Source organism: Aethalodelphis obliquidens, unplaced genomic scaffold, assembly GCF_003676395.1.
Source record: "Aethalodelphis obliquidens isolate GAN/ISIS:26980383/991018 unplaced genomic scaffold, ASM367639v1 scaffold2, whole genome shotgun sequence".
Lineage (NCBI taxonomy): Eukaryota > Metazoa > Chordata > Mammalia > Artiodactyla > Delphinidae > Aethalodelphis > Aethalodelphis obliquidens.
Window position 1 is genome coordinate 61829877 of NW_020837946.1, and position 17844 is coordinate 61847720.

General features: G+C 34.0%; 1 protein-coding gene across 8 annotated transcripts in view; it reads right to left on the reverse strand.

Moving 5' to 3' along the window:
* Positions 1–17844, reverse strand: part of UBR3 (ubiquitin protein ligase E3 component n-recognin 3) — a 227135-nt gene that overhangs the window by 36559 nt on the left and 172732 nt on the right. For 7 of the 8 annotated variants that reach the window (XM_027128679.1, XM_027128641.1, XM_027128646.1 and 4 more), the window contains 2 exons: positions 13735–13840; positions 5660–5763 (listed from right to left, as the gene is read on the reverse strand). In XM_027128679.1, the coding sequence (XP_026984480.1) occupies positions 5660–5763; positions 13735–13840 (210 nt within the window). Of the gene's footprint in view, positions 1–4489; positions 4600–5659; positions 5764–13734; positions 13841–17844 lie in introns of those variants that run through there. The other variant, XM_027128670.1, reaches the window with a different exon arrangement.

The following is a 17844-nucleotide window of genomic DNA, read 5'->3' on the forward strand; positions in this document are numbered from 1 at the left end:
ACACATGAAAGAATGCTCAACATCATTAATCATTAGAGAAATGCAAATCAAAACTACAATGAGATATCATCTCACACCAGTCAGAATGGCCATCATGAAAAAATCTCAAAACAGAGAAACTGGTAAAAAAACAAAAAACAAAAAACAAAAAAAATCTCGAAACAATAAATGCTGGAGAGGGTGTGGAGAAAAGGGAACCCTCTTGCACTGTTGGTGGGAATGTGAATTGGTACAGCCACTATGGAGAACAGTATGCAGGTTCCTTAAAAAACTACAAATAGAAATACCATATGACCCAGCAATCCCACTACTGGGCATATACCCTGAGAAAACCATAATTCAAAAAGGGTCATGTACCAAAATGTTCACTGCAGCTCTATTTACAATAGCCAGGACATGGAAACAACCGAAGTGTCCATCATTAGATGAATGGATAAAGAAGATGTGGCACATATATACAATGGAATATTACTCAGCCATAAAAAGAAATAAAATTGAGCTATTTGTCATGAGGTGGATGGACCTACAGTCTGTCATACAGAGTGAAGTAAGTCAGAAAGAGAAAGACAAATACCATATGCTAACGCATATATATGGAATTTAGGAAAAAAAAATGTCATGAAGAACCTAGGGGAAAGACAGGAATAAAGACACAGACCTACTAGAGAATGGACTTGAGGATATGGGGAGGGGGAAGGGTAAGCTGGGACAAAGTGAGAGAGTGGCATGGACATATATACACTACCAAACGTAAAATAGCTAGCTAGTGGGAAGCAGCCGCATGGCACAGGGAGATCAGTTAGGTGCTTTGGTATCACCTAGAGGGGTGGGATAGGGAGGGTGGGAGGGAGGGAGACGCAAAAGGGAAGAGATATGGGGATATATGTATATGTATAACTGATTCACTTTGTTATAAAGCAGAAACTAACACACCATTGTAAAGCAGTTATACTCCAATAAAGATGTTAAAAAAAAAAAAAAGAAGGAAAGAAAGAAGAAATTCTGCCCAAGATTTTTATTGGGAGCAGGTCACATAGGTACCCACTGCCTAGCACATACCAAAGTTCTAGATTCCCAGAAAGAAAGCAGGTATGTTCAGCATAAACCACATTGTTTGTACAGTTTAGGCACAGAGAGCCATTCTTATCAGTGGGATGGTGGAAACTCTCCCAAAATCAAAGTTCCCAGATACCAGTCAAGGGCCAACCTTGGAAGCAGGCCTTTCAAAGGATAGCACTCAGGCCTTCTTTATTAACTCTTTTCTGCAAAGTGGTTCATCAGCATTACCTGTCCCCTGCAATCTTTTCTGTCTGTTTATTACAGCAAGACTCACCTTTTTAAAAGAAGTATTTGGCATCCTTCTACTGGGTCTCTGTTCAAGTGGAATTACTCCCTCCTTGTAACCTGGCTAACTCTTAAATTAGTCAGATGACACCTTAAAAATCATGCCCTAAGGAAAATCTTGCCTAATTTTAAATTTGTGTGTTTCTGTGTGTGTGTGAGTGTGTAGTGTGCCTGTGCACACATGCATACACACACACATGCTTTCTCTTACCAATGTTTATGGGTTGGGGTGGGAACTTGATATAAGCTGAGCCAGTCAGAGTACCTATCCGGGATTTCTCTAACTGGAGGCAAAGGGAAGGTGTAAAGATGTGAGTCTGGAAATATCAGAGGTCATGCTCCTAGTCTATGGCAGAGACTGTCTAAGGCAAGGCTGAATGAAGCAGATCCACAGAGAGAGGGATAGACCCAAGATGGCAAGAGCCCTGCCAGCATCTGAAGCCATGGTTCTGGTCATCCCTAAGACTACCAATTCCTACAGTTTGGTTATGTGAGTCCATCAGTGCTCTTTCTTTGTGCTTATAAGCTAGTTCTAAATGGATTTCTAAATATCTTAACACCTAACGCATGCCAGGTTATAGACAATAAGGACTTGGAGTCTGGATAGTAAGAGAGACAGATGGCTGTATGTATGTACAGGGTGTGATGGGAGCAAACAGGAGGAGGAACTAATATAGACTAAGGGCAGGGAATAGAAAAAAATTCAAGCCTCCTGCCCCAACGAGGAGAGTTAGTCTTGAATGATGAAGAGAAATAAGCCATAATAAGGAAGGCAAAGATGGAATGAGGCAAGGAAAGGGGGATTCCAGACAGAGGAAGCTGTTTGTACAAGGGTCACAAAAAGAGCCCAAGACTTAGAAGAATTGTAAATTGTCCAATGTATCTAGACTTATAAGTAGCAATCTACAAGAGATGAAGCTAGAAAAGTAATCTTTATGCCGAAGACCAAAGGTTGCAAACTGAGGGTTACCTGTCTGAATGCAGCCTGGAGAGATGTTTGGTTTGTCTTTATCCTGTTTTGTCTTTAGTTACTGACATTTAAAACTCGGATATTTCCTGTAAAAGTCCAGATTTCCACTTACTCTTAAAAAACAGGAAAATCTGACAATACTGGGTCCACATTCTTACATGACGACAGGTATCTGGAGCTGAACAGTAAGTGTGTCCTCTTCGGCCAAGCATGCATTCTCTAACTTGTCACAGTCCCCAACTCCCATTTATATCAAACCAAAGACATTATTGTTAAGAATGAGTTTAGGCTATGAAGCCAAATTGTCTAGATTTAAATTGACTCTTCTGATCTTAGGCAAGTTAGTTAAACACTCTGTTTCTACTTTTTCATCTGTTAAATGAGGATAATATCACCTGCTTTAAAGGGATTAAGTTAAATGCTTAAAATAGTGATTGGCAATGGCAATCAGTAAATATCTGTTGTTATTAATATTACTATTTACGTTACTTATTTGATATCTATAAGCATTTGATTTATAGAATCTAGACTGGGCAATGAGAAGTAATTTTAAGCAGGATAGGGATAATATTAGATTTGAATTTTAAAATATTCACTGCTGCTTCTTAGGAGAAAGGGACTAAAACAAGACTAGAGGCAAGAACACCTATTAGCAGATAGCAAAAGTACTCTAGCATATGTCAAATTAGATGGCCTGATGGAAAGAATGGGTCGAATTAGAGAAGTATTTAGATGACAGAAATTACAGCATTTGGTAGAGCTTTTTGGAGGTAGAAAATAATGGTAGACTCTCATTCTACAAAGAGTAACTAGTAGTAGTATTGACTAAAATGGAAAACAGGAAGAGAGCAAGTTTGGATGGGAAGAAAATGAATTAATGTTATATATGTTGAGTTTGAGGCATGTGTAGAAATCTGCAGCTCACCACGGAGCTGTAGACTGGAGCTAGAATATGTGGGAATCATCAAAGAATAGGTACAGATGATGCTATAGGAAAGAAGGTAAAATTGAGAAGGGGTCAGGAACCAAGCAACAACTCAAAGAATGGGAAGAGGAAGAGGTGAATGAAAAGGAGCCTTGAAAATGAGCAGAAAAAGAGATACAAGGAAAACCAAGAAAGGACGGTATCAAAATTAAAAAAAGAGTATTTCATGACGATTAAATGTTTTAATAGAATGCTAAAAATTAGAGAATTTGTCTACTAAGCACAAAACAAAATGATTTTAACCAGTAAGTCATTTACATGGCCTAGAAATACCACTCACATTTAGTTTCTTCTCATTATAAACTACATAAATTAATTTTTAATTAAAAAGAAATGATGCATTAAAAAATTGACGACTTTTTAAGCATAATTTTAGCTTTTTGTTGTAGCAAACTACTAACTTTTTTTTGTTACTTTGCCTTGATTATCATCATTTTAAAAATATTTAAACTGGAAGTTTAAAGTCACAGATTAAGCTTAAGTTCTCACATTCACTCATTCATTTAAGTAATATTTATTTACTGAATACTTGCCATGTGTGAAATCAATGCATTTTAGGGACTTAGGGAAAAAACAAGGAATCACTCATTTGAGGTGTATACTAAGTCAACAGGTTGCTGTCTTCCAAGGTTACAACAGAGAGCAAATCCCTTCACATGTAATTACCAAAATTTAAAAAGGAGAAAAAGGAATTGGATATCTACTCTCAATCTGTTTTTTAAAAAAACCAAAAATCACAATCAACCTACCTGAGGGTAAACAAAGGAAGATCAATATTTATTTTAAATGCCTTAAAGGCACACAGACTTTAAACAATGGTACAGATTTTAAGTTTTATAGTGCTACTGCATGGTAGGAAAAAGGAAGGGTGTAGGGAGACAAGGCACTTTCAAGGGCCCTATAATAAAAGCTTGCCCCTACTGATCACATATGATAAAGAGTCTGGTAAGGTAGAAATGTTGGCCTGAGGCTCTTTAAAATGTGAATTTCTCCTCAGAATCACAAATGAAAATTATTTCTTTACTTCATATTCTAAATTGCTGTGAGGACTGAACTAGGTAGATGCCACATCTATCTCATCACACTATTTCAGAAGATGAAGTCATCATTTTGTTGTTAGCATGCAATTCAACATTGTTAAAAATTTGCAACATTATAACTCATGAAATTAAACAACTTTTTAAATAGATATCACATGTAAATCTTTATCCATATTTCTGATTTTTCATCAAAATAAATATCCTAAAACAGGAATATAGTTCAAAGGATACTGATGCCAAGCTGAGACAACTGCTTGACTCTGGAATGATATAAACAAAATCTAAGTAAACCAGATTTTCTTCAGTGGGTAAGGCATGAAAACACAAGAAATTTTCAAAAATCAGACAATTAAATATTTAGTGAGTATGCACTCTATGCAACAGTATTTGTGCTGTGTTTTGCAAAACTAATCCAGGGAATCTATAATCTCCTGCAGAGATACAGTTATTCAACATACATTTATTTACTGGCTTGCTTACAAGTACCAGGCTTAGTGCAGGTGATAAACAAGAAGACAAAGAGGATTGAGATGTCTGCAAAAGTTTCTTTTCCAGTTTTCTGGAAGTTTTCTTTTGTCACCTTAACTCTATGTCACCTTAGAGTTAAGGTGACATAAAATGCTCCAAGTTTCTTTTAGGACAAGATAGAGTACATATAAAATAATAAAACCTTAATGTGAAAAATCATACAAGTAAATAGGACATAATCTGAAGGCAGTATCAGACACTTTATTCTTTTCCTAAAATTACCATGAAAAATTAACAAAACAAAAAAGGTAGCCTACTGAATGGAAGAAGATATTTGCAAACAATGTATCCAATAAGAGGTTAATAACCAAAATATACGAAGAACTCACAGAACTCATACAACTGTGGAACAATAGTTAAAGTGTTTCTAATATAATATTAATTCTGTTAATATCATACTGGTATGATACTAACACTAATTAAAAATAATGGGTCATCACATTTTGAATAACTCTATGATACTACTATATCAAAATATGTATGTATGCATGGAGATAAGGTAGAGGCATTAGGGCTGACAGTTTGCTCTATTTTTCACATTTTGTATCATTTTAATTTTTTAAAAACAAAGAGTGATTTCCCCATGTCTTTACCTTATTGACTATAAATCTAAAAATAGACCTACAAGGGAAAAAATCTATTTCACTGTCATCTTCTTTAGATATATATGATTACAATGCTATTTACCTCAGAACATTTCCATCAGACTGAATGCTATACTTATGCCTATAATTTTTAGAATATTCATTATATATACAATATAATCTAAGATTCTAAATTATAAAGACATACCTTTGCGTAAGGGTTGTGGCATCATTAAGATCTGGATAAGCAAAAGGGATGTAACATCATGATAAAGAATTGGAACCTCAGGCTGTTGCTCCTCATTTCCCAGCCTAAAAGAAAAGTGCATAATCACTTTAGACAGTATTGTATCTTCCTTCTAATTCATTTTATATTTCACATATATGTCTATGGAACAGAAATCAACTTTCATAAGCAACTGAGAAATCTCAGAAGAAAAAGTTAGAGCCATATTTTTGGCCTAAAAATAAAACCTTTTAGGTTCACATATTTCCTTGACTCCGCCTAATATGAAAAAACTACATAGAAAATTTATTAGGTCTTAGGATATATTAACTTGATTATGATTAACTTTCTGATCTCTTAGATTACAGAAATCAAACAGAATTAAACGGAGCTTAAGAGAATTAGTTTCACTACAAATGGGGTGGCACTTAGGACACTTGCTATGACAAACTTCATACTAAAGAATATTCATGTTATAAAAAAAACAATTCACAAATAAGTTACATTGAAAAGCCATGGTCAATATCTCTTGTTAAAAGTTGTTTCAACTTTATGACTAAAATTCAAATAAAATCTTTGTTTCAAAGTTTCAAAGAAAAATAATAACCAAAGCAGAACTTAAAATACACTATAAAAGATAAAATAGTAAATCTAAGGAATGTATAGTACTATAAAACACATAGAATATATTATAAAGCAGCTCTTTTCACTCTAAAAGAATTTTTAAAACTCCTTTAGAAGCTTCAATTTTTGGTCATAGGTTTAATTTTTAATGTCAGAAAAAAGTTAATCTTAAGCTTCCAGAATTGGTTAAATTCTGAAGCTACACTTCAGACTAGACTTGGGATAAACAAGAATTGCTCAAATCTTTTATTAGGCTTCATCACTCAACAAATATATAGTGATTACTTAACTGTATGCCAGGCACTGGACACATATGTGAGTAAACCAATCTCTGCTGCTGTGAAGCTTAAATAACTGGCAGAAGATGACAGCTCTTTGAATGGCTCTATTCTCTACAAATATCTCTTTAATACACTTGTCTTTCTCTCCAAAGGTAACCTTCCATTAATGCCATGAATCCTAGTATTTCTTGTCTCTTAAGTCTCTCTGGCATCTCTTCTTTACATGACCAAAGTTCTTAAAAAGAAAAAAAATCGAGGGGACACCATTTCCTCACCTATTATTCAAATTCCCACAGAAATGGTTTTCCACTGATTACACAAGTGGTAGCTTTTGTACGTCTGTAAATTAAATTGGGAGTAAATAAATAAATTAGGTGTATCGTTTAAAGAATTTTTAATGATGTGGGAATTTGGTTGGTGTTATTTTTAAAAAGCAGATTCTAAAACTGATACAATATGATTCAAACAGCTTTTTTTTCCATTTTTATTTATGTATGTATTTATGTATTTATTTACTACTGGAGTGTAACTGCTTTACAATGCTGTGTTAGTTTCTGCTGTACAGTGAAGTGAATCAGCTCCATGTACACCCATATCCCCTCCCTCTTGGACCTCCCTCCCACCTCTCCCCCACATCCCACCCATCTAGGTTGTCACAGAGCACCGAGCCGAGCTTCCTGTGCTTTACAGCATGTTCCACTAGCTATCTATTTTACACATGGCATTTCTGCGTGTGTGTGTATATATATATACACACACACACAGAGAAAAAGACTGCAAAGAAATGTCTCTCATTTTTATGAGACATTATGTTTCATTTTTATGGTTCATGAGTTCATTGAATTGTAACAAACTATATATAGCAGGTAGGTTATGAGATTTTAGATTGTTTCATTTTCTTTCTCAACATTTTTGTACATTTTAAACATTGTACAATAACTACAATTTCATAATCAGGAAAAATTTATAAAAACAATAACCTGGAGCTTGTTGGCTACTAAGATAATAACAATCATCTCAGGACACAGGAATGGATCTTTCCTGGCACACAGTAAGCACATATTCTGAATGAATGAATGAATGAATGGATACACCCCACTGTAGAGAAGTCAACCACAGTTTTGGTGTTTTTTTAAAAATAAACTTATTTATTTATTTATTTTTGGCTGTGTGTTGGATCTTCATTGCTGCACATGGGCTTTCTCTAGTTGCGGCAAGCAGGGGCTATTTTGAAGTGTGCAGGCTTCTCACTGCGTTGGCTTCTCTTGTTGCAGAGCATGGGCTCTAGGCACGTGGGCTTCAGTAGTTGTGGCTCACGGGCTCTAGAGCGCAGGCTCAGTAGTTGTGGCGCATGGGCTTAGTTGCTCCACGGCATGTGGGATTGTCCTGGACCAGGGCTCAAACCCGTGTCGCCTGCATTCTTAACCACTGTGTCACCAGGGAAGTCCCAACCACAGTTTTTTAATGTGGGGTTTAATATCATCATTGTGACAAGTATCTGTTAAATGCTTAATATTTTAAAATACATAATTATCTCTATCTCAAAGTTTTTAGGTAATCTTTAAAATCCAGATTATAAAAAGTGTACACTACTATTAATTCCATGGATAATAAGGGGAAATGGGTGGGTTAGACTTAATAGGCCTAATTTTCCCATTTTTTTTTAAACCAAAGTGACTATCAACACAGTGAAATTTAAAGAAAATGAAATAATTTTCATGAGGATTATAGACAAAAGTGTATATGAGAAACCTATATCATTAGACATATAATTTTATGTTGTAAAAGGATTAAAAGTGAGAATACAGAAAAAGATACTTCCATTTTAAAACTCTTATACAGAAATGAAACACAGATGACATAATCAACTGTAATATTACAAGTTAGTGAACTAATGAACCATAAAAATGAGAGCAAATAAGAAGGGGAAAAAAATCAACCAGATTTTCCAGAAATTCCTCAAATCTCTCCAAATCTTTCTGATTCCGAAGCCTAAGTTTTTCGCTATTACTCTATGCTTCCTTAGGTTCTGGAATCAGAAAGATTTGGATTCAGATCAGCTCTACTCCTTCACAGCTGTGTGCCCCTAAAGAATATGTTAATTAACTTTTCTAAGCCTCATGTTCCTCATATGTAAAAATTGAGACAACAATGGTACCTAGTTTATACAGTTATGGTGATGATTAAATGAGATTATATATGCAAAGCACAAAAATGTGTAGCATGATGTAAACACTGGATAACTGTTCGCAGCATTTAGTACTATCCTACTTATCTTAGGGCTATAAAAGAACACAACCCAGCAATCAGTAATATGGAAAGCAGAGTACCTCTGTCTGGTCTTTAAAACGTTTAATTCACCAATACTACACTTAAGAAACCTCTTGTTTGCTGAGTATCCTTAGACTCAGAGAGTTAGGCATTCTAATACTTCATCTGCACACCATCCCTGTCCTTGAGTATGCAAGTCTAGCCAGGAAAGAAAATTACTAGCTACTATCAAGAAAAGTGATTTATTTTCCTTAGCCAGAACATACAAAATACTCACAGCTTACTAATTTTGTCTACAAACACACACACATATAATTTTTTTTTTCTGAGAAGTAGCGGTATTTATTCATAGCCTCAAAGTATACCCCCACCAGATAATTAGTAATTACAAAGGATGAAATAATAACTTTATGGTGGAAAAACTTGGCATATACCACCTTAGCCAAATGATCAGAGTTATTAACATTAATAAGAAGACAAATCAACAGCATGTGCCTCCTGATGTGACACACGAAAAAGAGCACAATATTACTTATGCGATATTTCTGCCAAAAGTTTATCACCTGAATCTAACCACAAGGAAATATTGGACAAAAATAAACTGAGGGGTTCTACAAAATAATTGGCCTGAGCTCTTTAAAAAAAAGTCAATGTCATGGAATACAAAGTCAGGAAAGATTTCACACTGAAGGAAATTAAAGAGACATGACACTAAACACAAACACGATCTTGAATTTTCTTTGCACTGCATTTGCATTTCCCAGGATATTACTGAAATAACTGGCAAAATCCGAATAGGTTCTGCATGAGGTAGGAGTCAATATTAATTATTTCTCATATAAATATTCAACTAACCCAGCTCCATTCACTATAAAGACTGTGCTTCCCCAACTGCTCCACAGTTCCATCTATGCTATAAATCCAATATCCACATATGTATGGATCTGGTTTGTTTTGTTTTATTTTAACAAGCAAATACAAATTTATTTCTCATCTCCCCTTGATTATACAAGTGGTAGCATAAAGTACAGATTTAGTGCTCCTGAATTTATTTTTCTTTTAATATTGTATCTGAATGGAGATTTTTCCATATCAGTAAGCAAAGCACTTTCTCAACTTTTCTTCCATCTCTCTCTCTCTCTCTCTCTCTCCTCTCTCTTCGCATACATGTCTTAATTTACTTATGTAGGGAAGGCAAAGCAGTAGGATATTTGATCACTATATGGCAAAAAATAAGATTGAATCTCTTCCTTATACCATACATTTTGAAACATTCCAAATAGATTAGAGATCTAACTGTAAAAACTGAAGCCACAGAAATAGAAGAATCATATATCTGATAAAAGGTTAATATCCAAACTACATAAAGAACTCATACAACTCAATAGCAAAAAACAATCCAACTAAAAAATGGGCAGAGAATCTGAGTAGATACTTTACTAAAGACATACAGATGATGACCAAGTGCATGAAAAGGTGCTCGACATCACTAATCACCAGGGAAATGCAAATCAAAACAACAATGAGATACCACCTCACACCTGTCAGAATGGCTATCATCAAAATGAAAACAAACAACAAGTGCTGGTAAGGATGGGGAGAAAAGGAAAGAAATCCTGGTGCACTGTTGGTGGGACTGTAAATTGGTGAAGGCACTATGAAAAACAATATGGAGGTTCCTCAAAAAATTAAAAAAACAGAACTACTGTATGATCTATCAATTCCACTTCTGGGTGTTTATCTGAAGGAAAGGAAAACACTAACTCAGAAAGATATATGCACCCCCCATGTTCACTGCAGCATTATTTACAATAGCCAAGACATGGAAACAACTTAAATGTCCATTAATGAGTGAATGGATAAAGAAACTGTGGCATATATATACCATGGAATATTATTCAGCCATAAAAAAGGAAATCCTGCCATTGGTGACAACATGGATGAACCCTGAGGGCATTATGTTAAGTGAAGTAAGTCAGACAGAGAAAAACAAATACCATAAGATCTCACTTACATGTGGAATCTTAGAAACAAACAAAGAAACTCCTCATAGATACAAAAAACAGACTGGTGATTGCATAGACAGGGGTGGCGGATGGAGGATGGGGATGGGTAAAGATGTTCAAAAGGTACAAACTTCCAGTTATGTAATGTACATATAGGGATGTGATGAGCAGCATGGTGACTATAGTTAGTAACACTGTATTGTATATCTGAAAGTTGCTAAGAGAGTAAATCTTAAAAGTTCTCATCACAAGAAAAAATGAATGAATCAATCCTTTTATAACCAGGAAAAGACCTGAGTCAAAATGCATCAAGTTCCAGAATTAATTTTAAAAAAAAGATTAATAAATATGACTACATTAAAAATAAAATTTTTCATGGCAAAAAAAATCATACACACACAAAAAAGACATCAGACAATCTGGTGAAATATATTTGCAACTTATCACACAAAGGACTAATATCCACAATCCATAAACATATTTTTTAAATGAAGAAGAAAAAGACCAACAACTAGATTTAGGGAGTTCACAAAAAGAAATGCAAATGGACAGAAATGAAAGACATATATCTCTGAATTTACTTTATTATATAATTTTTACTTTGGAAAAAATACGTTTTACATAATTAAAATTTAAAAATCAAGGTAAAAAAGGCAATCTTTTCAGAGTTAATAACGTTCCATAGTTTGTTTTATTATTATTAAACAAAAATAGAATTATAACAATGATTTTAAAATTTTTGCTTTTTTAATATATCTTTTTTTTTGCCTTTTAAAAAAATTTTAATTTTATATTGGAGTATATAGTTCAATGTTGTACAATGCTGTACAGGTGTACAGCAAAGCGATTCAGTTATACATATATCTATTCTTTTTCAGATTCTTTTCCCATATAGGTTATTACAGAATACTGAGTAGAGTTCCCTGTGCTATACAGTAGGTCCTTGTTATCTATTTTATATACAGTAATGTATATATGTTAATCCCAAACTTCTAATTTATCCCCCCCCCTTTTTAAATGTATCTTATTGATCTTTCCAGCATATACAAACCTACGTTCTATCCTACAGCTGGGCACTATTGCTTTAAATATTGAGGGGGAAAAAAGAAAACAATAAATCTATAAAATATATAGATAAATAAAATTAAAAAAATATATATATAGATAAATAAAAACTATAAATCAAGCTGATAGCATAACCACACAAGAAAAAGTTACTTCAAATGACTTAGAAATTAGTATTTTGTCTGTACATCCCTAGTGGTATATATTCTAAGGACAAAAAGAAATTATAATTAGTACTAATATTGGTATTTAAAAAAAAGAATTGTAGTTATACTGTAGGTTATGCAAATAGTAATGCTGTTATTAATATCACTACGAACCAAGATTTCCAGAATAAGAGAAAAAAGATGTAAATAACAAAAAAGTTAAGAAACAAAATATAACCTTACAATCTTATGTGTAAATTGCAAACGCCAGTAAGAACTCAAGATCTTTCTCCTTAAAAAAATATTTCTTAATCCTGTCCACTGGAATGGCCTATAAGCAATAATAGCACAGTAGCTATGGATACTCCTTAGCACCCAGATTGTGATGTCTAAATACCACTTCCCGTTAAATGGAACTACATGGAGAAATGGCTGATTCCAGGTACAGAGTGGAAAATGTACAAAATAAACCCAGGTCAACTTACTGTGTCAGAAAGCAAAGGCATTATCAAAGACCACTTTGATCATGTTGAAGTACAATAGCCAACCTAAAGGGATTCTCACTAACCTAAAAGGAAGCAACTCGCATTGAAAAGAATGTCTGAAATGGGGCTTCCCTGGTGGCGCAGTGGTTAAGAATCCGCCTGCCAATGCAGGGTACACGGGTTCGAGCCCTGGTCTGGGAAGATCCCACACTTAGTTGCTCCACACTTAGTTGCGGTGGAGCAACTAAGCCTGTGTGCCACAACTACTGAGCCTGCACTCTAGAGCCCATGAGCCACAACTACCAAGCCCACACGCCACAGCTACTGAAGCCCGCGTGCCCTAGAGCCCATGCTTCACAACAAGAGGAGCCACTGCGATGAGAAGCCTGCGCACTGCAACGAAGAGTAGCCCCTGCTCACCACAACTAGAGAAAGCCCGCGCACAGCAACGAAGACCCAACGCAGCCAAAAATAAAGAAAAAGAAAAAGAAAAAAATTTTTAAAAAAAGAATGTCTGAAATGGAGTGAAATGCATCAAGTATATAAAAATCCATGAGATCATAATAACCACAACTTATTGGTTACCACTGGAAGTTGCTAGGGTATCAACTCATTTCTTTGAAGATTTATAAATAGGGAAGAATTAAGCATTCATCTTGCCAAACTATGTTTCAGGGTAACTAAACAGCTGATACTGGGAAAGTTTTTCTTTATAAAAACAACCTAGCTAATAAATCATAAGGAAAATTTTTGTGGTTTTTTAAAATCACTATTTCTCAGTACCTAATGAAATACTGGATTTAGGCAAGAATAATCACAGGTTTCAAAAATCATTAGGTGAAAGGCTATGGGGAACTTTACAATGACAGGATCAGTCTACGGTTACCTGAACCCACTGATCAATTCTGACATAAAAAGAAAGACTACCAGCTATTTTGTGCCTCTATCTGAATGTTTTGTCTGCATAAAAACCAATGAAATTCTTTAAAAGACTTTCTCACTTAGTAGGAATTTTTAGGCAATTTTTACAGAAAGTATAATGGTAAACTGTTTTCAATTTTTATTTCTGAGTTTCATAAGGAAAATTCACATATTTATAAAGAACTTCAATCCTATTTTTATACTTAACTATTTTTCAAAAACAGTTTTAATTGATTTTAATCTTTCAATAATACTTACTGTGAATTCATCTCTTCTAGTAACTGTGTGAGCTTTCTCCAAGGATTATACTCAGAATCAATGCTGTAAAGCCGCATGTGCAAGGCTAATACATGGAACAGTTGATCTAAAAAAATTGAAGAAAAGGTAATTAGAAGGTTCACAAAATTTGTCCAGAACAATATTCAGGCAAAATTTCTAGCTAATTTATAAGGAAATGTTTCTTATCCTTATAATTATAATTCACCAAGTTTAAGTACCAAACTACTTCATGCTCTCTTTTAAGGTAAACTCTGAAATATATATCCAAATAAATTGTACTAGAATTTGGACTGTCCTTATGCTCAATCTTAATACAGGAATGGTTTGTTTTCTTCTCCTGTCAGAGACCTACTTTTCCTTGGCTTTATGCTTCAGGCTTGGTAACTTGTACTTCTCACTATTGTGATCTCCTAACCAAAATTCACTATTATCTTCAATACCCTACTCTGAGTAATATGGACAATAACTTCCATATAAACCACTGTTAAGTGAATATCTTTCTTTACCTAATATTTTCTCCTAAATATTCATTAGATTTAATTGTGACTTCATCATCTTTTGATTCAACATGAAGAAAAAATAATGGAAATAAGATTATTTAAGAGGATTATTCTGGCTATTTTCATTTCTTCTACCTAAACCATGACAATAATCTACCAGTCTTAGCTTTCAACAAAATTCTGCTATGACATTTAGAAAGAAAATTTTGTTTAAAATTTTTAAATTATTTGGGGAAAAAAATCCTAAATTTTGCTTTCATATCACATGTGCATTTTCTGGTATAAATGACAAGGATCGGACTAAATTATTCTGCCACTAATACTCAAAATATTTGAATTAAAATGAATCAAAATTCACTTTCTAGAATGTTAGATAATACTTTTTTGACATGTGATGAAAACTAATTCTTAAAACCAGAAAGAAAAAAGCCAAATGACACATATTGTTGTCACTCTCTAAATTAAAATATTCAAAACTAAACAATGTTTTGTTTCTCTGAGCAACTGACTTAGAAATTAACTATACTTTAGAATAACTTGAGATCCATCACTATGAGGAGGAAGAGTAATATTAGTGGTGGGAGTAGTTTGGGGAAGTTATTTGTAAGACATGAGAGCTATAAGATGAACAAAATATATGTTCCACTCTGTGGGGCAGGGTAGAGGAAATGAGACTAACACTCTGTACCTACAACTGTTTCAATCTGGTGTCTCTATAACAAACAGAAGAATCTAAATACCTGATCCTGCTTCACCTTCTGTCTATAAGTCAATGTATAGTCTAAATCCTCTTAAAAGTTCTTCATCCTATTAATGGTTAACACTAGCTGAGTATTTATTAGTGCCAAGCACTGCTTAATAATCACTTTATATGGATTATCTCAATTTATTTTCACAAAAATTCTACCAGGTAGGTAATACTGTTATCCCCAGTTTTGAGACAAGTTTCCCAAATTTTCAGTTTTTCTAGTAATCTGGTTCCATTGATAACACTAAGAACAAGAGACATTTTTAGCAGAGAAATAACATGATGAAAAATATATTGGTCATTTTTATTTTATTTCAATTCAATTACACATAAGAGACTTTTTTATGAAGTATATAATTTATAACTTTTAAAAAAGTGTCTAAAACCTAAAAGTATTTTAAAAAAATAAATTCCTCTAGCAGAAAATATTAAGATTAACTCAAGTTGCAAGTTGAGAAGTTTTGCATTCTTCTTATAGAGGTTTTAAGTGAATCAAAGGGCTCTCTTTAATATCTCCTTTCAAGATGAAAGTCAATTAACTTGAAGTTTTGATTTAATCAAAAGCATAGACATTGTAATTTTACTAACCTGTTTTGCATTGAAACCATGGCCAGCATAAAAGTAATGTTATAATCTGCCTACTTTCGAAGTCTTTACCATAATTAAAGAAATACAAATGCTGAAGAAAAGTTTTTTATCTTCTTATATTCCCTCATTCTACACATGAGGAAATAGGCCCAGAGAAAGGAAGTACCTTGCCAGGTCACCCTAATATTTACTGGAAAAGCTAAGAACAGAATTCAAGATTTCCTACTTGTTAGTTATTTCTACCACTCCAGTTCTCCTTAGGGTTTTTATGATGAAAAGAAAAGTATAAAATTCCTTTTGTAACACACACACCCCTTTCCATTCCTATGAAAAGCTGAGATTGTAACCCTGCAGCATCTTCTAAAGCTATAAATATAATAAATAACAAGAGTCTTTGGTATTGGTTTTAACTAGAACTGAAGGATGATAACATATCTAATGAGGTACATCTACCTTTCAAAAACAATGCTGGAAACTGCAGATAACTTCAACAGGAAAAAGAATAGGCCAAATAACAATCAATACTTTTCACTATGTTTATATAATTCACTGTGTTTTTAAAATTTAGTCTGAGACCTATCAGTAAGAATGAACTCTAATATTTATTTAGCAACAAAAATATCTTTGAGGGAATTCCCTGGCGGTCCAGTAGTTAGGACACTGCGCTCTCACTGCCAAGGGCCCGGGTTTGATCCCTGGTTGGGGAACCAAGATCCTGCATGATGCGTGGGATGGCCAAAAAAATAAAAAATGATAATAATAAAATAAATACCATTCTCTAATAAAGGAATCAGGGCTTTAAAAAAAATCTTGTATACTAAACACATACTGACAGTAGCAGATATAGGATGAAGAGAACCTTTGATCATATCAAAAAGTTAAAGACTAAAAAATAATAGAAAAATGTATTAAACACCAACTATGTTCATGACATTTTAAAAGTTGAAAAGCAATTACACCAAGAAAGCATATTATTAAACTTTTGAATAATAACAGCAAAAGAAATAGATAACTTTTTTTTGAATGACACATTTTAAAGTTCTAAAGTTTAGACCTACGTTTATAAAAGGGTTTAGAAATGAGAAACATCATTAACTTATAGGTGTGCTGTGATTTCAATAAACAGGCACCACTGCCTAGTAGGACCCAGGAAGTCCTGGATTTGAATCCAAGCTCTGTACTAGCCATGGGTCCTTAGGCAAATTACCTTAGTTTTATTATCTGCAAAACGGGGATAATACCAACTTTCTGGGGTGGTTTTTTTGTTGTTGTTGTTGTTTTTTCTGGGCTGTTTTAAGTGATAGTAGTTATGGTAATAGCATACATCTGTAGTACGTAGACAGTGTGTTTATATACATGTACATACATATATGGTTTCTAAGGATAAATTCCAAATAATAAATTTAATATTTATAAATGAGATAATATAGCTAAATTAGAGATTATGACTACATTAGACACATTAGGTCTCCACATAAAACTACCACTCTATACAAAATATTAACATATATTTTTAACCTCTTCTCTCTCCTCCCCTGAACTTTTGGTACCACTCTTCCTTGGTTCTCCCCCAGCTTCTTCTCAATTACTTGTAAGTGTTCTTCTTCCTCTACTGAACTCTAAAAGGTGGCATTCTCCATAAGAAAGGAAAAGGGATCCCTCTGAGCCCTCCTTCCCTCTCATTCTGCACACGCTACTTCACATAAGCTCAACTTCCACTTCTACCTGTAAGTTTACAATTCACAAATTTTTCTAGCACTTCAGATGTTTGACAGGCACCACAAAGATCAATATATCCAAAACTAAATTGATTATATAGCCCAGCCTAGCTCCAATATTCATTTCCTCTTATAATTCCATCTGAGTGAATGACATCACTGCCCATGCAAACATCCAAGGAAAAACTTGGGAGTCATCTCCCACATTCTTGCCCTCCATAGCCAGTTGATTACCAATCCTATTGGTTCTGCCTCCTATGACCCCTCTTCTACTCTACTCCACCCCTACATCATTTCTCAATTAGATTACTCAACAATGTCCTCATTCAGTTTTATGTCTTTTGTTTCACCCCCTTCCAATTCCTGTAAACAATAAATCTATTCATATTATCTCATAAATGGTTGGTGAACCACTGAAAGAACAGGCATAGAAAGTGCTTCATCTTCTTTTTCTGGTTTATTACTTAACCTTCTTTCCTCCCTTTACTTTATTTAGCAACTATTCACTAATGTGTCATATTGTCTCACTCTGCCT